The 24,527-nt window shown below is 59.0% G+C and overlaps 1 protein-coding gene across 1 annotated transcript; it reads right to left on the reverse strand.

Moving 5' to 3' along the window:
• Positions 1-2,802: 2,802 nt before the first annotated feature.
• Positions 2,803-23,782, reverse strand: TRPV4 (transient receptor potential cation channel subfamily V member 4; the record flags this gene model as incomplete). The annotated part of the gene is made up of 15 exons (XM_080649698.1): positions 2,803-3,475; positions 4,165-4,286; positions 5,607-5,734; positions 6,923-7,239; positions 9,653-9,719; positions 9,955-10,120; positions 10,798-10,871; positions 11,155-11,247; positions 11,475-11,633; positions 13,097-13,276; positions 14,733-15,031; positions 15,281-15,421; positions 16,140-16,292; positions 19,141-19,313; positions 23,382-23,782. 15 exons carry the CDS (start codon positions 23,780-23,782, stop codon positions 3,318-3,320), a joined length of 2,631 nt encoding a protein of 876 aa, XP_080505824.1. The 3' UTR covers positions 2,803-3,317.
• Positions 23,783-24,527: the final 745 nt, after the last annotated feature.

The raw sequence follows: 24,527 nt of genomic DNA on the forward strand, positions 1-24,527 counted from the left end.
GGGCTTCATCACACACGTGACCTTGGCCTCAGAGGTCATTGTTTTCTCTCCCGGAGGGACTCTGAATCAGAAGCCCTGGGACCAAATCCCAACCACACCTACCAGCCAGGGGTCCGGGGAGAAATTCACTCTCTGAGCCTATCTCTGCTCTCTAACATGGAGTGCAGCGGACATTCCATTCCTGGCCTGCCCGGGGCCTACTTACTATTTCTTCTGGAGTCTGTACCTATTATTGCCAAAATTCGCTGCCTGCACTTCGAAGAAAAAATCACAAAACCTCAGTGGCCTCCCAGCCCGACGCTTCTCGTACATCTGGGGGCTTCTGATCTCGGCGAGGCTGCCTGCAGACAGCGCTGTTCCAAGCTCTCTCGGCCGCCTTCGAGGGGCATGGCTAGGTGTGTCTGCTAGCATCCCGTTGGTTAAAAACAAGTCACATGACCAGGGGGTGAAATTTTATGCTTTGCCCACAGTGGGCGGGCGCCACAAGCTGTGCTGTGAAGGCACGGAGAAAGGGAAGGGTCGGGACTTGGGCCACTGGCACAGCTGTCAGCATTCCCATCCCCTCAGGAGCCGCCCGCCCCTTGCGCTGGGGTTTCGGGGAAGCGAAGGCCATCCTTGGCTCTGACGGCCTCTCTGAGGTGCTGAGCCTCGGGCTTTTCTCTAGAGAGAGACAGATTACAACCACTGGGGAGGCTCTGAGGACACAGAAGCATCGAACTGAGACCTTGTCATCATCGGGAGGGGCAGAGACCTGAAAGGGCGTTTTTTAATATACATTTTTGTTGTTGTTGATTTCAGAAAGGGAGAAGGATAGATAGAAACATCAATGATGAGAATCATTGCTTGGCTGCCTCCTGCACGCCCTCTAGTGGAGATTGAGCCTGCAACCCGAGCATGTGCCCTTGACCAGAATCGAACCCAGGACCCTTCAGTCTGCAGGCCGACGCTCTATCCACTGAGCCAAACCGGCGAGGGCGTGGGGCGTATGCGTTGCTCTAAGAGATCCCGTGGCCCACGTGGCCCCTGAGACCATTGCGGCACGCCACCAGCATGTGTCCCACACGGAAGGACACCGGGAAAAGTCATCGCTAAGATCTCCCTGGACGAATTGAAAACATTTTAAATGGCCCCTAATCAGCTTTGAGTTGTAAAGAATCAACACCCAAACCATCAAATATTAAGGAAATCACAGTTGGAAAAGTTACTCCATGTTTTAAATAGTTTATTTATGGATAGAGAGAGAAAGGGAGAGAGGCACTTCTATTTGTAGTTCCACTTATTGGTGCATTCATGGTTGACTCTTGTATTGGATACCCTGACTGGGGACCACACCCGCAACCTTGGCATATCGGGACGACGCTCTACCCAACTCAGCTGGCCGGCCAGCGCAAAGAAGTTTCTGTGTGTTCAGAGGAAAATTCATAGCCTACAATTTTTAAAAAACACATTTCTTTATTGATTTCAGAGAGGAAGGGAGAGGGAGAGAGAAACATCAATGATGAGAGAATCATTGATCAGCTGCCTCCTGCAAACCCCCTACTGGGGATCGAGCCCTCAATCCAGGCACGTGCTCTTGGCCGGAATCGAACCCGGGACCCTCAGTCCGCAGGCCAACGCTCTATGCACTGAGCGAAACCAGCCAGGGCTGCAGGTTTTCTTAATGAATGAATTTAGTATACACCTCGGGAAGCTGTGGAGTCCCTTGGAGTTGAGAGGGTGTTTTGACTTGTGGGCAGGCCCATCCCATAGGCTCCCAGAAGGACCCACAGCCATTCCTGCTGACCATGTGGTCCACTCCCCACTGGAAAGGTGGGATGTAGGGTGGACAGCTGTAGCAAATGCTCCCGGCAGCCTACGTGGATTCTCCCATTCTCCTTTCCCGCAGAACCACCTGCTGGGAACTGCCTTCCTCCCTCCTTCCCTTGCTTCTTTAGCCGCCCGCTGGCTGGCTAGAGCGTGGGACACGGGACACGGGACACAAACCTGCTAATGACACAGGAGGGGCTCGGCTGGGGGCCTGGGGGGAGTTTCCTCCCTCATAAAAGGAGACACAGGCCACCTGTCCTTCCTCCTCTGGATGCAGCTGGATGGGGTCTGATGCCCGGGACGTGGCGGGATGGTGCTGGGGGAGCCTGTCCTCGTGCCCGAGGCTGGAGCTGCCCAGGCGGGGGCCTGAGGAGCCGCGTGTGACCCCCAGGTGGACGGCTGCCCTTGGCAGGGGAACGGGTCAGCCTTCAGCTCCACTCACATGCACACCTGCTGGGATGGGGCCCCGAGGAGAGAAGCAGGGCCCCTCCCTACGCCAGGCCCCAAGCACTCTCACCAGGGCCGTCCCCGCGGCCTCCCTAGGCTGCTGCATCCTCTCCTGCTCCTGACACTGAGGGCTCACCTGGCCAGAGCTGTCACTCCACCTCTGCTCCGCCCTCCCCGCAGCTCCCCACCCCGCCAGCACAGCGTGACCTCTGTCCTCTGGTGAGCATTACCCTCCCCACAAACGGAACTCCAATACTCACTACTCCCAAGCAGCATTATCCCCCCATCAACGTAGCTTCCCTCTGCACCCCAGCATTTCTCTCCTCCGTTTCCTTCTCTACCTTCCCCATCACCACTCCAATCACCCCATCGCTCAGGCCACCACCACCACCTCCTGTCCGGCCCCCAACCTTCACCCTAACCACCACCTTGGCCATTGCAACTGCCCTCGTCCCCACCTCCCCAGCCCACGGGCCCTTCTTAGTGCTCCCATCTCCCTCCTGTGACCCTGTGCCCGTTACCACCCCCATCGCCCCCACCACCGCCACCGTCAGTGAACGAACCTTTATTGAGCACCAGCAAACCTCAGCCCCGCTACGGACTGCACAGGAGGCGCGTCCCCGCCCAAGGCCCAGCCCTCCGCAAGGCCCAGAGCACAGGATCGGGTGGGGGCTAGGCCAGCGGTGCACCTGGGACCTGGGACAGGGTCCTGAGGCCTCTGCCAGGTTCCGTTTGGGGGGGGGGGGTCATGCTGCTTTCCTGAGAGCAGAACAAATAAATAATGGAGGGGCTGGGGGAGCCCCTGTGGGCGGGAGGCCCCAGCTTTGGCTTCCGTGACTCCATGGGAGTGAGACAGGCAGGCGGCCAGGAGCCCTGTGCCTGGGTGCGGAGGGGCGCTGGGGCAGGAGCCTGGGGGCCAGAGGGTCCTAGGGCCCTCCCGTGTCTCCGCGGGCCCTCACCTCTGGGTCAACAGAACATGTGGCTGAAATGCAGGTGGACTCGAAATGGTGGGTGGAGGGGAAGGGGGGGATGCAGGCTGGAGACCATGGCCCTGCCTGCAGCCCCTAGAGGGGGGCGTCATCAGTCCTCCATTTCGGGGGGTAGCTCTGCTGGTGGCCGTCGCAGCTGGGGTTCCCCATGTTGTCCAGAGGCACCACCACCTCGTCTGGGTTCGAGTTTTTGTTCAGTTCCACCACGCGCGGCACCACGGAGGACCAGCGATCTGGAGTGAGCACGGCGGAAGTGGGGGTAGGTGGAGCGTGCGGATGTGGAGCGCCTGCTGTGTACCAGGCACTCCACAGTGACCTGAGGGGGCGGTCTTATCCTCCCCATTCCACAGAGATGGAGACTGGGCTCAGAGCGCTGAAGGTGCTTGCCCAGAAGCACACAGAGAAATGGGACGTCAGAATTCAGGCCAGGTGAGAACGCCTGAGCGCCCACATCCTCCCACCGTCTCATGCACTTAGTGTATGGGAGGGAGGCCCCAGGCCTGCACAAGCAGCCAAGGAAACTCAGCGGTCAGCTCATCCGACCCTCCCATTCCACAGACGTGAACACCGAGTCTCAGAAAGGACAGGATGGTCCTGACCGGTGTGGCTCAGTGGATAGAGCGTCGGCCTGCGGACTGAAAGGTCCCAGGTTCGATTCCGGACAAGGGCATGTACCTTGGTTGCGGGCACATCCCCAGTTAGAGGTGTGCAGGAGGCAGCTGATCGATGTTTCTCTCTCATTGATGTTTCTAACTCTCTATCCCTCTCCCTTCCTCTCTGTAAAATACCAATAAAATATATTTTTTAAAAAAAGAAAGAAAGAAAGGACAGGATCGCTCAAAGTCTCTTAGTGATGAGACTGGCCCAGGGCTGCCCCTCTGCGCCCTGTATCGGCTCCCCAGCCCCCCGTCCTTTCGCTCACCCCTCCGGAGGCGGCCCACAGTGTGGGAGAAGCCGTAGTACTGGTAGCTCTCGTTCTTGCCCGGGTCCTCGTTAATGATGCCCAAGTTCTGGTTCCAGTGAGACCAGTTCACCTCATCCACCCTGGCGGGGCCACAGCAGGGAAAGGTCAGGGGGAGCCCCCACCGAGACGGCACCCCGCCCCCACCCCCACCCCCAGGCAGCCTCCCAGCACACCCTCCTCATTTTTATTCTAACCATTTTATTCTAACCATTTTAAGTATACAATTCAGTGCATTAAATAAATTCCCAAGGTTGTGCAACCATCACCACTCTCTAACCCCAAAACTGTTTTATCCCCACAAACAGAGATGAGGTGCCCCATCCCCCTGCCCCCAGCCCTCGGCTGCCTCTGTTCTACTTCCCGCTCTGTGAATCGACACGTCCTGGACATTTCGTGTAAGCGGGACAGAGTACAGGGCCTTCTGGGTCTGGCTGCTTCCACTCAGCATGATGTTTGTGAGGCTCATTCATGTGGTAGCATGTGTCAGGGCTTCATTGCTTTTTGTGCTGAGTAATATTCCACTGCATGGATGTACCCTAGGCTTAGCCACCCATCCGCAGGTGGACACCCTCCTTCTGAAAACGCCCCCCTTAGCGTTGGGACACCCACGGGAAGTCAGGTTACAGCCTCTGCAGCCCAAATTGGCTCAACGTGATTTTTCCTTTTTAAGATTATTTTTGTTACTTTTACTCAACCCCCATTTCTTGAGCAAGTGCTATGTGCTAGGACCGAGCAAGGAAGATACACCCACTGTTCCCAGTTTACAGACAAGGAAACTGAGGCTTGTCACACTGCCCAAGGCCACAATGCTGATAAATTGGTCGGGATTTGAATTTGGGGTTCAAATTGAACAGGACAGACCGCCTGGCTATGAGCTGGGAGCTATTACCATTGCCCACTTCCCAGCTGAGGACCCCAAACATGACTCTGCTCTCTAGGCTGGCTCTCACTGTACAAAGAGTGATCAGCTTATGAGAAAAGGTTGGCTCAGGGGTTCCCCAAAGAAGCTGGCACTCGCTGGGCCTCTGGGTAACATCGCAAGCCCTGGAAGCTGCTGATTCCTCGCTCTCCCTCTCAGCCGAGGCACCACCGCTGTTTATCAGTAGGGATGACGCCCTGAGACGGGGACAGAGGAGCCACAAGGCCGCTGCGTGTGGGTGGCCCGGTGCACGGGCAGGCACTGTCTCCTGCGTAACCCACAGCTGGCCCAGGGTGGTATTAGCATTGTCCCCATTTCACAGATGAGGAAACCAAGGCTGAGAAGTGAACCAGCTTGCCCAACCTCAGCCAGCAGAACAGAACTTCGGTCAGGACCATCGTGGCCTGTGGCTCGATGGAAGATGCAAGGAGGCCCGATCTTGGGGAGGGTCCCGCCCCGTCTGCCCGTGCGCCCGCCTCACCTGAAGCACCACCTGCGGTCTGGGGTGCCGTCCGAGCTCTTGCCCACGGTCACCATCTCGCCGGAGCGGAAGGCCTTCCTCAGGAACACGGGGAAGGAGCGCTCGATGTCCAGGATGGTGGTGGCCCACTGGGGAGGGAGGGGCGCAGGCCGGGGTGAGCCTCACCCAGCCTGCCCATTGCCCTGATGGCAGGAATGATGGCAGGCGGGGTGGGCAGAGAAGTAGGCTTTCCAGCTCCATCGACCCTGAGACAGTTACAAACTCGAACCCCCTGACCCAGCAGAATAAATGGGCGAGGCAGGATCAGAGGCAGAAAGGCCGCACCCAGGACTCAGCACAGCTGTCGCCACTCAGTGTGGGGAGCACAGGGAGGGGTGGCGCCGGGGAAAACCAGAGAGTACAGCCCAGGTAAAGGGGGCAGCCGTCTCCCGGCCCCGGCTGCCCGGCAGAATGTGGGCCCACCTTGCCAAGAAAGGCCAAACCCTGGATTTTTATATGAAATCTCTTAACTTTAAAATTCTGCATTAATTTTTTTTAATGGATAAAGAAAAATATAAATCTTTGCTGGTCAAATCCAATCCACAGGCTGCCAGTGTGCATCTTATGGGTCACACCCAGTGGGGAAGCTGAGGCCCGTGGGAATAAGGATTCAGAGCAGACCTGGATGTTGTCCTGAGACCCGACGTGGGAGGGTGGCCTTGGGGTTCCCTTTTCTCCCCACGCCATCTCCTTGAACTGCACCGAGTCGAGGGAGATGCAGGTGCCGCGTGCCTGGGCCTTGGAAAGGCACTCATTGCGAAAACCCAGATTCGGGAACTGTGCGTGGACCAGGCAGGCTGGGACCCGGCCTCTGCTTCCTAGGATTGCACGGGAATCCCCAGGAAGCAAAGCAGCCCCGCCCCCACCCCCCACCTGGGCCACGGAGGCCCAGTCCACACGGACTTCCACACGACGAGCACGGGGGCGGGGGGGGGGTGGCACTGGCAGCTGCCCCGGCCTCAGCACCGACTGCTGCTGCATGCCCGGCTCCCTGAGCATTCCCTGTGCCACAGAGCTCTCTCAGTGCCGGGGCAACTGTGTCCTGTGACTGGACCCCAAGGTGGGTTGAGACCATCGCCGGTGGTCAGGCAAGTAGCCGCTGGCAATGCAGCAGGTGGCTCTGGGAAGCAGGCGCAGCTTGGATGCCCATTTTACAGAGAGGAAGGTGGAGGCAGGAGACGGTGGGGCCTGCCCAGCGCGGGAGGCTGAGGAGGTGCGGTGGGTCCGAGGCCCCACCTCGGGAGGAGGAGGGTGGCAAGGCGGACGGGAGCCCTCACCTGCAGCTTCCAGATGTGCTTGCTCTCCTTGGAGACCTGGCCCACCGTCTCACCCATGAGGGCGATGAGCATGTTGAGCAGCAGCACGAAGGTGAGGATGATGTAGGTGACCAGCAGCACGATGAACACGGCGGGGTACTTGGTGCTGCTCAGCATCTCCAGGTCGCCCATGCCGATGGTCAGCTTGAAGAGGTCCAGCAGGAAGGTGCTGAAGGTGTCGCTGTCGCGGCACGAGGGGTACGTGGGCGCTGTGCAGTTGGCGTGGTCCTCGCTGCACTCCTTCATGTTGGCGCACGGGTTCAGCAGGGACACCAGGGCTGTGGGAGGGGCGGGGTGGCATTTGCTGAGTTAGACGCAAGCTGAGAGGTGGGGAGAGTCATTCCCGTTGGGTGGAGGGGAAAACTGAGGCTTGGTGACAGGAGAGCATGGGCCCAGGGCTACCCAGCACGTCAGCCAGGCCAGGGTCTTCCCGAATCCAAAGCCACTGCTCTTTCCAGAACTCCTGCAACAAGGAGGAGGTCCTGCAGCTGGGTGACCTGCCCTCCCCCCCCCCACCCCCCGCACCAGGGCATCTGCAATGTCCTGAGACGTGTTTGGTTGCCATGGCTGGAGGGGAGTGCTACTGGCGTGTACTCGGCAGAGGCCAGGGATGCTGACAAACACCCCCACACACAGGACAGGCCCACAGGAGAGAATCATCCGGCCCCAAAAGCCACAACTGCCAAGGCTGAGAAGCCCTCCTTTAGCCCAGCGTTCCCGCAGGTCCCGGGAGCCTGGGATGCCGAGTTCCGGGGCAGACTCTGCTCACACCAGCTCAGAGAGGAAGGGCCGGAGCTGAAACCGGCGCCCGTCCTGACTGCCCCAGAAGCCGTGCTCGCCAAGGCCCTCACCCCTGCAGACACCTCCGCTGACAGTGCTGCCCATCCCATCACAGCCCAGACGCAGCTGCAGTCCTTCTCCACACAGCGGAGCAGCAGCCACTGCCCCGACCGACCCCGGGCAGGGGCATGCGGGGACTGAGCCCCTGCGCTCAGTGGGCATAGAAGGATAGAAGGCCGTAGTGCCTTCCACCTGGGGTTACAGCTCATGCCAGCACCACTCAGTTGCGTAATGGCTGCTGAACTGTGTGTTGAGAAGGATTCTGAAATCTTGTCTGGACTCATCAGAAAAACAGTTCTGTGATCCACTGGCAATGTCTGTCATGGGCACAAACGTGGAGAACAAGAGCACGTGTCATGTCCATCCCAGGCTGGGGAGCTAGTGTCCCGAAGCAGACGCCCCGGGACCAAGATGACCACTAAGCTGCCGCTTTAACCATGGAGCTTCTGCCTCGGTTTCTATAATTAGGATGCAGTAGGGCTGGACTTGACCCGAATCCCAAACCACCATGGAACCCCTGACACTCTGTCTAGTTCTTCTCAGTCCCATCCCTGGGAGGGGCAGCTGTACCCGGTCGCTCTCCCCAGCTAAGGTTACAGCCCTGGTTCCCCAAACAACCTGATATCTGGGTTAAAATAGCGCTACCATCGGGCTACTATCGGACTCGGCTTCAGGGCCGGTCCCCGACCAACCTCCTCAGAGTGAGTGAGGCCGGGAAAGCCCGAGTCGGCCCTCCCTTTCGGATGCTGGGCACTGAATGGGAGATCAGCCGCCCCCTTGGGACCAGCCCAACGGCTTGGTCCCTTTCCCCATTCCTGGTCCCTCCCCACAGCCTGTGCCACCGAGGACCCGGCACCATGACATCACGGAGAAGCCGTATTTGAGGGAGCCAGTATTGAGCTTTAAAAAGGACCTGGGCTGCCTGACCGGCGTGGCTCAGTGGTGAGCACTGACCTATGAACTAGGAGGTCAGGGTTCGATTCCCGATCAGGGCACGTGCCTGGATTGTGGGCTCGATCCCCAGGATAAATGATTCTCTCATCATTGATGTTTCTCTCTCCCTCCCTCTCCCTTCCTTTCTGAAATCAGTAATAAACAAACAAATAAATAAAAGGACCTGGGCTGATAGGTTACTTATGAAAACTCACTCTCCCCTGTGGCCACGCCCCTTCCGTGTGGCTTTGCAGCTCTTCTGCGGAGCCGTCTAGTCTGTTTCCCACCTCCGAACCGAGGCCGCCTCGAGTCCTGCTTTGGCCAATCGAGGGAGCAGACGTGGATGCCGTGCCAGGAAGTGACCCTGAACACTTCTGCTCGCGTTCTGAGACCCCCTAGACCACCCTGCGCCCCAGCCCCGTCGAGCCGGCTGGAGGATGAGTGACCACAGGGGACAGCAAAGTCGCCCCCACGGAGGCCATCTGGCCAGACCAGGCCGACCAGCCAGCCCACCCGCTGAGCCAACACGGGCCTGTACACCAGATGGGTCCAGGCCAGCACACCACCTAGCGGAGCCTGGACCCACGAACAGTAAATCCATGTGCCTGTTTTAAGCCACTGCGTTTTATGCGGCTTCTTTGCAATAATAGTTGACATGCCAGTCTCACCATGTCCTAGCTTTTGAACTTGGGCACGTCATTTAACGGTTCTAAGCCTGCTTCCTCATCTGCGGAGGGAGACAGCACCGGCCTGTTACCTTCCAGACTTGTTGGGAGGATTAAGGAGCCGGATGGGGAAGCCCTGAGCCCCACGCCTGGCACGCGTGAGAACTCCACACGCGCTGCTTGTGCTCCCACACATCACGGCTGCCGTCTGGTCCTCATGCCCCCCTCAGCCCCCTGGGCGCCCCGAGCTCACCTGACGCGTAGCCGATCATGAAGAGCAAGTAGACCAGCAGGAAGCGGAACAGGTCTTTGAAGAGGATCTACAGACCCCAGCGGGATGATGGAGGCGAAGGTGAGACACGCGGCTTCTCGTTTTCCCAATGCCTCCATCCCAAATCCCCTTCCCACGCACCAGGCCCTCCCGATGCCCAGGCCCTGCCTGCGGTCCCCACGTGCCCCACATCCGGCGCACGGGCACTGTCTGCACATGTAAGACGTGTACGTGGCGTGGTGGCTCCCTCCAGGCACGCAGTTCAGAGGGTCCCCCCTCCGTACCTTCTGGATCATGATGCTGTAAGTCCCTGTTAGCTTCAGCCCGCGCGTGAAGTAAAGGGCGTTCATCCAGCCCAGGACCAAGGCGAAGACCATGACGGCCAGGTACGCCTCGATCCCTGCCAGGTAGAGGGCCGCCGAGACAATCACCAGCACCGAGTAGATGAAGCTGCAGGCGGCAGAGACCACGAGAGGGGCGGGGGGGGGGGGCAATGAGGCCCTGAGGGGAGACACGCCCCAAGCCCTCCAGGGTACCAAGACACCCCATTCGCTCTAGAAAGCCAGAAGATGCACAGTGGATTCCCGGACTCCCAGCATTCTGTTAACCAGAACGCTCCATGAATTGACAATGACTGTGGGCAATGGCCTGAGCCCTGCCAGATCCCAAAGTGACGCCCTCGGAACCGCGAGGGAGAGGCGTGGTGTGAGTGGGGATGTGTGGCTGCATGGACTTCAAGGCTCTCTCTCCAGCTCAAGGGAAAGGAAAGACCAGCCACCTGCCTGAGGCAGACATCAATAACCCATCACACACTCCCCCAGACACAGACACAGCCCAAACCCTTCCGAGGGCACTGCAGGCAGACACGCGCAACCAGTCACCAGCAGGAGGTTAAATTATTTCTGTCCACGGTGTATACGGAAACTCCAGCAACCAGAATCCTGCTGTAAGCAGAAGACCCTACTGCTTACATCAATTGGCCTTGTCCTGACTTCGAGCTACAGGTGGCCAGGCTGGGTGAGCTCACTGCTATTAGGAGTCACACCCCCACACCCCCACCTGGACGATGTCCCAGCCCAGCCCCACCTTCCTGACCCAGGCGCTGCCAGCCCGGGGCCTCTACTCACTAGAGCAGCTGGAAGGAGCCATCGATGAAGAGAGAATTCACTCCAGGGCATTTCTTCATGAACAAGTCTTTGATCTGGAGGCAGGGGGAGGCAGGTGAGGGGTGGAGCCCGCAGGAGTGCAGAGGGAGGGGAGGGAGGGGAGACAGAGGGAGGAAGAGAACAGAGGGAGGCAGACTGGTGTGCGAGAAAAGACGATGGGCTCCTCTCTATTGGGAGAGGAAGAGCAGAGGGGCGTACAGGGTTGGAGACGGGGGGGGGGGGGGGGGGGGTGGCGAAAGAAGAGAAGGGGGAGGAGGAAAGGAGGGAGGGGGAGGAGGAGGATGGGCAGGGCGGGTGGGTCTGGGGCCACGCACTCACGTTGGTGAGAAAGAACAGGACCCCGGTGAAGAGCGTGATGACCTCCCCGGCCAGCCTCAGGTAGTCCACGGTGGTGCGGTAAGGGTACGGCGGCTGGGGGCGGGGACGCAGGTCCTCACCAGCCCCCAACATCGAGTCCCAGATCCAGAAGTTCCCTCAACGGCCCAGCATCGGACCCCAGGGAGCCTCCGCCCCCCTCTCCCCGCTGGGTGCGGGAGGCACCCCTCCATCCTGCTCCAGCCTCCTCTGGTTCCCCCCCAGGGGACGCTGGGGACCCGCGGTGCCCCAGCCCCCGCCCCCGCCCGCGCACGGCCACTCACGGTGCCCTCCAGCGGCTGGTAGTAGGCGGTCAGGGTGAAGATGACCATGGCGCACAGGTAGGAGACCACGTTGATGTAGAAGGAGACGGCCCCGAACTTGCGCCACTTGTCCCGCAGCAGCTCGTTGATGGGCTCCACGGCCAGCATCTCGTGGCGGTTCTGCGGGGCGGGGTGGTCAGGGCCGCCCGCGCTGGGCAGGCTGACTGCGACACCCCCACCCTCCCCGGAGCACTTTCTCCTCCTCACCCGACTTCAGCGATCCTCAAGGATCCCCCGGGGAGGAGGGTGAGTGGGACTCGGCCCTAACTCCTGGGCTCAGCACCGGGGTCTGCCCCACTCGCCTGTGCAGCCCATTCTAGACTCAGAACCCGAGCCGGAAAGCTGTGCTCACGTCCCCGAACTTGGAGCTGTACCGAGCTGCTGGCAAAATAAAAGCCCCTGCGCTTCCGCCTCCGGATTCTAACTCAGGAAGCAAGACTGGGAGATTCAGCCCAAGGACACCAAATACCTGACTCACCCCAACTTCCCAATGACAAACCCAGGCCAGACATCAATGATCAAGTCCTGCACAATCGTCCTCCACACAGTTCCCCAAGCAGAAACCAGCGATCAGAGTCTGCACCAGAGACGCTAAACCTCCTGCCACCCCACCAAAATCAAGTCACACCCTGGCTGGTTTGCCCTGTGGATAGAGCATTGGCCTGTGGACTGAAGGGTCCCGGGTTCAATTCTGGTCCAGGGCACATGCCTGGGTTGCGGGCCCAGTCCCCAGTAGGGGGCGTGCAGGAGGCAGCTGATCAATGATTTTCTCTCACCATTGATGTTTTTCTCTCTCCCTCTCCCCCCTTCTCTGAAATCAATAAAATATATTATATAAAAAAAAAAGATATCAAGTCAGTCAGTAATTTCAAGATGGGGAAGTAAGCTCGGGCAAGAGATGGTCTGTCCACACTGGGTGGGCCGGGGCGGGAAGGGGGGCCTTCTGCACGCAGGCCCAGCACTCTCTGCCCCATTTGTAAGCGTCCTGTCCCTCTGATGACTGAGTCTTTATAACCATGGATCTGTGCAACAACGTAGCCACAGAGATGCGCCTGTAGCATTTTTCCTGATAATTAAAGGCAGACACAAACTCAAATGACCAAGATGGAGGAATGGTTCATTAGCACATGGGACATTTACACGCAGCAATGATGTTGGGCAAGAATATTTAATGGTGCAGAACGATGTTCACAAAATACTGCTAAGTGAAAAAAGAGAGCTTTCAAAACTTCATATAACATCTACTAATGGTAATAGCTGACACATAATGTTGACTCTGCCAGGCTGCTCTAAAATTAACTCACGTTGTCCTCCCCGCAGCCCTATGAGACGCAGTACCCTTATCCTCAGCCTCAGAGGCTGAGCCACTTGTCCTGGGTCACACGGCATGTAAGTTACACAGCCAGAATCCTGACCCAGTCTTACCGGCCCCCACAACCCCCTCATTTGCCCCAGAGCCAGGCGTCATTTTGGGCATTTAGTTGGCACCTTCTTTTGCACTCAGCCCACAGACCCACTGATTTGAGCCCAGGCCACCTTCCTGGCTCTCAGCTACACCCCTCTGTCCCCGCCCTGGCGCCCACCTCAATCTTGCTGTTGTACACCAGGATCTCCAGCACGGAGGCCTCTTCCCCACACGTGTCCAGGGAGGAGAGGTCGTAGAGCGAGGAATACACGGGCCCGTAGGCCCAGTCCTTGAACTTGCGGGACAGGTGTCTGGTGTCCTCATCCGTCACCTCCCGACGGATGATGTGCTGAAAGATCTGAGCAGGAGAAGGAAGGTCGGCGGGTCCAGAGGAGGGCCATTCCTGGGAGGACCCCTGGGGGCCGGGCACAGCCCATCAAATGGCTCTCCCCAGAGAGCAGGACCGGGGAAGGAAGATATTTACCGAGTAGGTGCTGTGTGCCGGACCCTTTCCCACAGCATCTTGTTTAATTCTTACCCTTTCTATCTGGGCTTACAGATGAGCAAAGGAAGACTCAGAGAAAAGAAGGGTGTCCCTAGGCCACACCAGCCCACTGAGGCCAGACTGCACCCGGCTCGCCTTAACGACCTGAGCTGTAGTGAGTGTCATCCTCATGTAATTAAAACGGCAATTAATCCATCTTGTTACTGTTAATTCTACAATACTTACCATACAGCCCTTCCTGTCACCACTCCTGCTCCCATGGGCTTTCACACAGGGAAACTGAGGAACAGGGAGGGCGGAGTTGCCCGAGGCCTGCAGTGTAGCGGGATGGAGCCAGAATTTCAGCCCAGCCTTTGCTCTGCCAGGGCTCTGCTGTGCACTGCACTGTAGCAATAGCTGCTGTATTCCGATAGAGCAATAACCGCCCTGCTCTTCATTGCGCACTCACTGCGCATCCCAGGCTCTGTTCTAAGAGCCGTCAGCAGGTCACCACGTCTAGCCGACAGAACAACACTCTGCCGCAGGCACTGCCACTGCCCCCACGTACAGGTGAGGAAACTGAGGCGCAGACAGGGGAGGGGAGACGCCGAGGAGGCGTGGCAGAGCCAGGCCTGGGGCGCAGCCCCTCCTGACTGCAGAGCGCTCCTGTTTGCCTCTCCACCAGGGCGCAGTGTCCCCGGGGCGCAGGGCGGCAATGTCTGCAGACACCTGGGTTGTCGCAGTGGTGGAGGCTGCTGCTGGCATCCAGTAGGCTAAGGCCAGGGACGCAGCTCAGCATCCTACCTGCACGGGACAGCCCCGCACCCCACACCCACTCAGCCCAAACGGCAGCGGTGCCGAGGCTAAGAACTCCTGCTCTAGGCCTGCGCTGTGAGGCCCGGGGGGAGGGGCTGGCCACGCAGCAGCTCCGGCTGAGCCAGGACCCAGCAGTGGGGTCCGGCATCGCTGGAGTCCCGGGACTCCGGTTCCTCTCAGTGGCTGGTCCTGGCTGGCGGGAGTGGGGGGTGAGCACCCAGGGGCTCCGGATGGAGTTGAGCAGCCTGGCTGGACAACAGGGAGCCATAGCAGGTTCCTGAGCTGGGACATCTGCACACCGGGGTTGGCATGCTGAGAGGGGGTGTGGGTATTAACCATAATGAATGCCAGCAGCAGCGCCTGCTGCGTGTGTGTGTGTGCGCGTGTGTGCGTGTGTGTGTGCGTGTGTGTGTGTGTGCGTGTGTGTGTGCGTGTGTGTGCGTGCGTGTGTGTGTCTGTAGGAGAACAAGAGTGGGTGGGCCACCTGTGCCCTCCACCCGGGCCCTGCACTCACCCCAATCTTGCCCGTCTTAGCGGCCATCATGAGGGGCGAGAGGCCGTCGTTGTTGAGCACGGCCTCCAGGTTGCTGTCGGGGAAGAGGCGGGCACACTTGAGCAGCAGGAGGTCGTACATCTTGGTGACGAACTTGGTGTTCTCGCGGGTGTTGTCGGCGATGGCCACCAGCGCGTGCAGCACCGTGTTGCCGCGGGAGTCCTGCCGCCTCATGTCCGCCTTCTTGTGAGGGTTCTCCGTCAGGTAGTTGACAATGTGGGGCTGGTTGGTGCAGGCAGCCAGCGACAGGGGCAGCTCACCTGTGCACGGGGGGGAGGGGCCCATGGGGGACTTCGCCTGCAGACACCTGGGGGACAGATGCTGTGACCTGGACGCGGCACCCACAGTCCGTGGGAGCATATCCTGGGGTGACCTCCCATTTCTGTGGGTGATGCTGGGAAGACGGGGCGTGGCTGCTTGGGGCGTGGCCGTGTACGGGGTGTGAGCCCTGTATGTGGGGGGTCAGCGCTGTGGGACGCCGAGTCCTCAGCCCCACGGGGCCTCCTCACCGAAGTAGAAATAGCCGCCCTCGTCCTTGGGCTGGAAGAAGCGCCCCCGCGCCTGGGCGTGCACGTCGGCTCCCTGGGCCACCAGGAGCTCCACGTAGTGCTTGCAGCGGCGCTCGATGGCGATGTGCAGGGCGGTCTGACCTGGAGAGGGACGGCACCGTCACCCCGGCTCTGGCTCCCGCAGGGCAGGCACCAGAGCTGTCTTGGAGGGGGTGGGGCGCCCCGTGTGGAAACGGGGGGAGCTGCAGGCCAGAGCCGTGGCTGGCTGCACCCAAGGGCAGCAATGGCCCTCCAGACAGATGTTCCCGGATGTGGCATCTCTGATGCACAGAGTCCTAGGTCTCGTGCAAGCAGGACCTTAGGCTCAAACGGCATCCGACTTGTAGGATCTCAGACGTGGGAACTTTCAGACGCCCGAGCGGAGCGGCTTTCCTTCGGAGGAAACACAGCCTCGTGGTCTCTGAGTTCTGGGCTCAGGGTATGAAATCCACCGACCTTGAACCCAAGTCTGAGGCACAGAATCTCAGAATTTAGACCCAGGAGCTGGGACTCATGAGACCTTTGCCTCTTAGCGCTGTTGGCTCACAGAGCTACTATCCTAGAGCCTCAGTGTGTCCGGAACCATAGCATCTTAGGTCCAGAATTCCAAGCTCATGGATCACTAGGCTCCGTGCACCTCAGAATCTTGATTCTGAAATGCAGGAAATCCGAGTTCATTCATTCACTCATTCATTCACTCAACAATCAGTAGGTTTCTAGGTACACGCTGGCGCGTGGGCCCAGTCCGAAGCTCTCGGAGGTGAGAAAGTGAGGATGGTGCCCCACTGCCACCCCGCCCCGCCCCTCCCGCTGGGCCCACCTCGGTAGTAGATGTCCCGGAAGGGCGAGTTGACGAACTCGCGCATGTTGCCGGTGCGCTCAGCGATGTCCAGCAGCAAGGGGATGGTGTCGTTGCGGCCGTTGTTCAAGTTCAGCAGGGCCTTGGGCAGGCAGGTCTTCCCCGTGGAAGGCTCTGGGGGACAGAGGTACAGAGTGAGGGGCTCCCCCACGGCCCAGACTGCTGGGCAGCGGGGACAGGGCACGGTCTCGGAAGCTGCAGCCTTTAGAGAGACTGGTATTTAGAAAGCAGATCAGGAGGGAATTTCAAAAATCAAATAGATGGGGGAATGCGGGTTCCACAAAGCCAGCCAGATTCCCCTGAGAAGTAGGACTTCTCAGAGCCTTTAACATGCTAATGAGGCTGGAGCCAAAAGGCCAGGCACAGCAGGTAGCTTCGCCCACCTATGTGAACACACATGAATCACTTGCACTCGTGCCCTAGAGGGGGCAGAGGAGGAGCAGGGCTCCCCAGCGTGGCCTGCCTGCGTAGTGGACGTGGCTGACCTTCGGAGGGAAGGAGGAGGGCCTGGGGCCCACAGGTACAGCAGTAATAACCCCGCAAGCCAGGCTTCATTGTCCAATCTCTCAGGAAGTCGGTCTGATACCAGTGGGTCCTTAACAGCCTGCCACTAACACGTGCTAACGTCCCTCTGCATCTGCCTTCCCTCGTATGAGTTTTTATGGCTGTGAGTTGATTTATACCTTTAAAAGGTTGAGCCAATGAACGAAGAACGCCCCTGCGAGTCGCGCTGGGGCTCCGGCAGGGCCGATCGGGTGCCCGCTCTGGAACCAGGGACCTTGGTCCCAATTTCTGTGCGAACTCTCCTCCGCTTCCTTTCCTTTCCCGCTAAAGCGAGGCCACACGGGGAAGCTAACAGCTGTTTGCTGAGGAGCCCGCAGCGGCAGGCAGGAATCCCCAGGAGATGTCACTGTGGCCGTTCTTACTGTCCAGCAGGAGGTGCTTCAGGAACCTCGCCCTGACAGGTGCATCCCTGCCCTTCCCTATGGAGGCCTGGATTCCCGTCCCAGCGCCCCCGAGTGAGGCTCCCTGGACAAGCCCGGAGTGCACACCGCGTATCTATTTCTTGAATGAATAACGGACTCCAGTTCCTGTCTTCGTAAGTGGGAGGCGCTGTCCCATGCTGGCCAGGCCCCTGGGAGTTCTGTCCAGACACACCTGTCGGCCTGCCTTCTATTTGTTTTCCCATCGTCAGGCAATTCACAGCTCTCTGTGCTGACCTCATCACCGTCCCCTCCCCGCACCACACCCCCCAGCCTGCACAGGTCCCCGTCTCAGAGCACGGTGTCCCCTTTGCATCACTCCTGTCCTTGTCCTCCCTTCTTCCCTACCCCCAACCCGCAGGTCTTACTGATTTTACCTCCCATTTCTCCAATCCCTCCACCAATCTCCATCTCTACTGCCACCACCTTAGCCCAGCCATCATCTCTCTCGCATGCCCAAGGCACCTGCCTGGTTTCTACCAGCCGCTCTGATTTCCTTTGGTCCACTTTCCACACAGCAGTTGGAGTGACCACATCAAGTGTAATTTTTATCACAGTGAGCCACAGGGCCTTTGCACATGCTGTCCCTGCACTCCCTCTCAAGTCCCTCCTTCTCTTTTCACCTGATTAACTGCATCTCATTCAGACTCGGCTCAAGTGTCACCTCCTCCAGGAAGCTCTCCCAGATTTTCCTGACTAGATCAAATCCTCCAGTACAGCCTCTTGTTCACACACATTACAGTTTGCAACTGTGCGTTTATTTCTGTGATTGTTTGACCAATGTTGGTCTCGCCCTGAAAAACTGAGCAACTTGAGGACAGAGTCATGTCTGCTTCACTCATCACTGTTCACCCTGTGCCGAACGCAGCACCTTACACGTGGTAGGTAACCAATAAGGTAGTAAACATTCCATGACAGGTGAGCTGGGCATCACAGGTAATTCCAAACCAAAGGTGACCCAAAGTGTGGGGCATGGAAGTAGGCCCTGGATTTGGGCTTCCACGCCCCCAGACCTGGGCTATCGTGGGGTTGGGGGGCTGCCAGCCTGGGTCCTGGGATAAGATGCCAAGAACAGTGCTGCCCCAGAAACGCAGTTCCAAGACTTGACCACCAGGTGGCGAAGTGACTGCCCACACGGCTGCTGGAGCAGGGCGCTGCGGCAAAGGAGGTTGTCAAACCCGCAGTGGGAGGGGGGGCGTCACAGTCGACCTCATGAGCCTCCGGCTGGAAACACACGCAGGGGCGGACCCAGGTTTTGTGGGGCCTGAGACTCATACAACTTGGGGGTCTTGTTTATGAAAACACACACATAGCAGGTAGCTGACTGGGTGGAGGGGCTCACAGACCACCTTCCTGGATTTAGGGAAGGCCGGGCAGCTGAGGGAGCTGGGCCCCGAGGTGTGTGGAGCCTGGACAAGGCTGGAGGGCGAGCTCTCCGGGCTGGGAGTCCTGGGGCAGTGGAGACGGGCCTGCAGCCTGGGGAGGGACGCTGGAAAGCTGGGTGGGGCGGGGGCGGGGACAGTGTCTGGGAGCACAAGCAGACCGGACCTGATGCCGTCCCACCCCAGGGGGCAGGACTCCCCAGAATCCCAGTGGCCTTGAACCAGCACGATGCAGTTCTCTCTGCCGAGGGCCAGGACTGTGCCTTCCCATTCCCCGGTTTACAGAGGAGAACACTGGGTTCAGGAGGCCGCACACCCCTCCAGTGGTGGAGGGCACTTTGCACCCAGGAAGGTGGACTCTGCTTACCTGCTACACTGCCCTCGTCTTAAGTAAAGGCTGAATAATGAACGAACAGAGCTGCGGAGGCCCAGAGAGGTGAAGCAATATGATGAAAGACACCCAGGACCAGACTCCCTGCCCAGTGCTCCGTCCAGCCAGTGCAGCCCACGGACCCAGGGAAGAGGCTGAGGGGAAAGGAGCCCAATGCCTCCCCCATCTCTGGCTGGCCTGCCCGCCACCCCCACCTGGAGGCTCACCCCGGAACTCCTCGTCAGTCAGGCGCTTCTTGTGGGTCAGCAAGTAGGGGAGCAGCCCATCCAGGTCCACAGTGGAGCCCCGGGACACGATGTCAAAGAGGATGGGCCGGTTGAAGACTTTGAGGATGGGGGGCGGCTGGGGCGCAGGAGCTTTGGGGCTCTGCGGCTGCTTCCTGAAGGGGGGAAGGCAGGGTGATGGGAGGGTTTGTCCCCTGCCCACCCCACCAGCCCTGGGGGGTCAGCCAGAGCCCTAGGGACAGACCAGACTGAGCGGGAAGGGACAGCTAGAGACAGTGTTTTATCCAACATACTGTACCAGTACCTCCTGTGTTTTGGGTGGAGAGACAGCCAGACCAAAACACACAAGCCTGCATATCCATCCATCCATCCGTCCGTCCATCCAACCCTTCCGTTGGTCATTTACTGAACACTTACTAAGCCAGAGACTGGCGGAGGCAAAGACAGTGAGAAAATAAAGCTAAAAGACGAAGCAACTCATTCATTTATTCAACCGCTCATCACTGCACTCACTCAGAAACTGTGGAACAAGTGAGGCCACGCACACAGGTGCCTCGTTCAAGGCCCACCGCACAGTAAATGTTAGCGGATACGATTATTGTTTAGTGCCTACTGTGTGCCGGGTGCACACAGAGGCGCAGTGGGAAAGACAGGCAGAGACGTGAGGGAGGGGAGGAGGGGAAGGGGAGCGGGCTGTGCCAGGGCAGCGGAGGCAGGGCAGAGCGGGGAGACGAGGCCAGGGCAGGCTGTGGGCAGCAGCCAGCGGCCATGGGGCAGCAGAGCCCTGGCCAGGGAAGGGGAAAGAGGTGTTCTCCTGAGGGGGGCACAGACGGAACTGCCCCTCCTGGCACCTGCACAGCCCCGTTCTATCTGCTCCTGAACTTTGACCTTTGAGCCAAAATACGAAATGAAAAGAACACCCTCGACCCAGACCTCACTGAGGTGGCCTTCGGGGTCTCTGAGGACTGCAGCTGCTCAGCCACACCCCAACTATCTAAGGGCTTGAAGGAGGGGCCTGAGGGGGAGGGGAGACACGGAGCCCCCGGCTTCCAGCAGGCCCTCAGGGGTGGGGACGCAGGCTCGCTGCCCTGGGTGTTCCCACCTCTGAGCAGAGGTTGTGCAGACGCCTGGAGCCCAGCTCCCCAGACCCGGCAAGGCTCCCCAGCTCTGCCCTTGCTCCTGCACGTCCCTCCACCTGGACACGCCCCTGTGTGGCTGCCCTTCCTCATCCCCCAGCTTTGGGCTTAAAAGTCAGCTCCTCCAAGAAGCCCTCCCGGACTACCTTTCCTATATCAGCTCGTCTCCTACCTCAGCCCTCCGCCACCTCAATTCACGTGTTTACTGACTTGCTTATTGTCTGTCTCCCCCGCCAAAGGGAAGGGGCCACCTGAGTAGGGGCGTATCTGGTCTAGCTCATGCCTGGACCCCCAGGGCCCACCCCACTGCCCGGCACGTGGCGGGTGCTTGAGAAACATTAATTGAATGAATCAGTGACAACAGGCTGCATCCAAGGGTGTGAATGAGTCTGATCAGCGAGGAGGACAGAGGAGGACATTGCCAGCCTTCATCTGTCCTCCAGGTACACACCCCGGCCGGCCGGAGAGGGCTGTCTAGGGGTTTTCATGGGTAGAAGGCAGGACCAATAGATGACAGATGAATAGATGCATAGATAGATATTCCAATGAGTGATGATGGATAGATGGATGGATGGACGGACAGGTGGATGGACAGGTGGAATGATGGGTAGCTGGGCGAATGGGTGAGTAGCTGATGAAGGAAAGAGTCGAAGAAAGAAAGGGCTGGTGTCCAAGTCTGGGCCATCAGGCATGTGAGGGACACCAAGGTCAGGATCTGGACCAGGTCATGAATGGCACTAGTTCTGCAGGAGCAGAGGCTGGGGCGGCGTGAGGACAAGACCGTCCTCGTCAGCCGCATTCCTCACGTCAACTGCCAAAAGCTTGGGGAACTCCAGGGACTTCCTGCCCCCACCCCCACACCTGTCCCAAGGACCAGGAACTACGGCTCAACGCATCAGACAGTGGGTCTGCAGGTGACAGACCCTGGGAGCCCAGGCTTGCAGAAGCCACACGAACCCCAGGAAGATGCCAGGCAAATGCCTTTGTTCTGGAGTCTGGGCTACAGGACTCAGCCTGGCAGAACCCGTGGCAGGAGGATGGGTCCACTGCCCGGTGGGTGGATGGTGATGTAGGGGCTGGAGCCAGGGGCTGGAGCCAGGGGCTGGAGCCAGGGGGCTGGAGCCAGGGGGCGGGAGTCAGGGGGCTGGAGCCGGGGGGCTGGAGCCGGGGGGCTGGAGCAGGGGGGCTGGAGCCGGGGGACTGCAGCGAGGGGGCTGGAGCCGGGGGGCTGGAGCAGGGGGGCTGGAGCCGGGGGGCTGGAGCCGGGGGACTGCAGTGAGGGGGCTGGAGCCGGGGGGCTGGAGCCGGGGGGCTGGAGCAGGGGGGCTGGAGCCGGGGGGCTGCAGCGAGGGGGCTGGAGCTAGGCCTGGCAGAGAATGCAGCATTGGGATGGCCATGCGTTAACCCCACCCAGGGCTTCTCTCCACTCTCCTCTCCTTCAGCCAGGCTTCCCTCATGGAGAGAAAGGGTTAATACTTTAGAGTCTGACCTCTCCCCTAGCCCCAGGAGGTGCCCAGGAATGAAGGTGGCACTTGGAGAAGACCCAGGAGGGGTTGCTGGGGTTGTGTCAGCAGGAGAAGGTGGGTGGATGGATGGATGAGAAAATGAACGAAAATGTGAATGAGTCAATGATTGAGCAAATGAATGAATGAATGAACAAGTGGATGGACAGATAGTGGGTGAATGAATTGGTGGAAGGGAGGAAGGGAGGGAGGGGAAGAGGGAGGGGGAGAGAGAGAGAAAATTAGAAATGGAATGAATGAATGAATGATGAGTATAGTTTAATGGATAGCTGACTGGTTGGATGAATAGAAAGAGTGGGTAAGTAAAGGAATGAATAGGTGGATGAATAAGTGGTGGATGAATGGAAGGTTGACATGAGTGGAGGGCTCGACAAGTAGATGACAGATAAATAAATGGGTACATAGATATTTGAATGCTGATGGACAGATGGATTGGACAAGTGGATTGAGATGTGGAAAGACAGGTAGCTGGGTGAATGAATGAGTAGAGGATAGATGGATGAGTGGATGGATGGGTGGATGAACAAACAAGTGTATGGAAGGATGGACAGGTGGGTAGATGAATGGAAGGATAAATGGATGGATAAATAGGTGGGTGGATGAATAAATGAATAAATGGAAGGATAAATGGATGGAAGGATAGCTGGGTGTGGATGGATGGATGGATAAATGGAAGGATGGACAGGTGGGTGGATGGATGGGTGGATGGAAGGATGGATGGATGGATGAATGGATGGATGGACAGGTGGGTGGATGGATGGGTGGATGGATGAATGGATGGATGGACAGGTGGGTGGGTGGATGGATGGATGGATGGATGGATGGATGGATGGATAAATGGATGGATAGACAGGTGGGTGGATGGATGGGTGGATGGATGAATGGATGGATGGACAGGTGGGTGGATGGATGGGTGGATGGATGGATGGATAAATGGGTGGATGGACAGGTGGGTGGATGGATGAATGGATGGATGGACAGGTGGGTGGGTGGATGGATGGATGGATGGATGGATGGATGGATGGATGGATAAATGGATGGATGGACAGGTGGGTGGATGGATGGGTGGATGGATGGATGGATAAATGGATGGATGGACAGGTGGGTGGATGGATGGGTGGATGGATAAATGGATGGATGGACAGGTGGGTGGATGGATGGATGGATGGATGGATGGATGGATGGATGAATGGAAGGATGGACAGGTGGGTGGATGGATGGATGGATAAATGGATGGATGGACAGGTGGGTGGATGGATGGGTGGATGGATGAATGGATGGAAGGACAGGTGGGTGGATGGATGGGTGGATGGATGAATGGAAGGATGGACAGGTGGGTGGATGGATGGGTGGATGGATGAATGGATGGATGGACAGGTGGGTGGATGGATGGGTGGATGGATGAATGGATGGAAGGACAGGTGGGTGGATGGATGGGTGGATGGATGAATGGAAGGATGGACCGGTGGGTGAGTGGATGGGTGGATGGATGGATGGATGGACAGGTGGGTGGATGGACTCAGTATGGACCTGGAGACCACTGCCCGGCAGCCACAATACTCACTCTAAGACCTTCCTCCTCCACCGCTTGTTGTCACTGGGGTGGTGGCGGTAGGTGCCGTAGTCAAAGAGCGAATCCATGGGCGCTTTCTTGGGCCCGGGCACCACCGAGGACTCGTACAGGGTGGACTCCAGCAGGTCAATGGGGTTGGGCACCCCCTTGCGGAAGGCGCCCTGGAACTTCATGCGCAGGTTTGGTCGCCCATCACCTGTGCCCGCAGCGGCGGCGGCTGCCGGGCGAACAGCATCGGGTGGTGAGGGCGAGGGGGACCCCTCCTCCCCCTCAAACAGGTTGGCCAGCGAAGAGAGAGGGAAGGCCTCCCCACCGGCGGTGCCATTCTCATCCCCGGGGGAATCAGCCACCTCCCCAGGCCCCGCACGGGGGCCTTCGCTGGGATCGGCCATGCTGGCCCGAGCGTCCTCACGGCTGGGCCTGCAAGGGAACAGGAGAGTCAGTGGGGGGCTCAGGAAGGACCCTCCCACGTGGGCAAACAGCCCTGCTGCCAGCTGCTTCAAAGCCTCCGTTGTAATGACAGGGTGCGGCCGCGCCCAGCTGTGGCTGCCGCCAGCCCCGGGCAGGCGCTGCCCTGGAGCCTTTCAGGGCCCTGGGCCCCAACACAGCTGGCTCGGGCCGCACTCCCCGGGAGTGAGCTGCAGGAGGAAGGGCCTCAGACACCCCGGACCCCACACCTGGAGCCAAGGCTTCCTCCCCCCTAAACCCACCAGCCATGGAGCCCCACAGAGCAGGGTTCAGAGCCAGGCTCCACACTTAGCAACTGTGGACTGGCCGTGCTGACCCGGCAGGGCCACATGTCACAGCCACAGTCTGGGTTTGTCACCTGTCACCGGGGATGTCCGAGGCCAGGGCCCGGCACAGAGTGAGTGCCTGGCAAGCATGGCCCCTACCTCCCTGCGCCGGCACCGGGGCTCAGAAGAGCCCGTCCCCAGTTTCCTCCCCAGCACCACCGTTCTGACCCCATTTTCCAGAATCAGAAAGAAATCGAGGTTCCGAGCCATGGCTGGCCTCCCCAGGCACAGACTCTGGCCCCTGTGCAGGCGGATCCCTCTTTGCCTGGTACCCCCCTGCCCACCCGCTGTGTCCCAGCTCGACTGCCCCTTCCCCTGCGATGCCCTCCCTACGAGCAGACGG

This window comes from Plecotus auritus, assembly GCF_963455305.1.
Source record: "Plecotus auritus genome assembly, chromosome: 13".
Classification (NCBI taxonomy): domain Eukaryota; kingdom Metazoa; phylum Chordata; class Mammalia; order Chiroptera; family Vespertilionidae; genus Plecotus; species Plecotus auritus.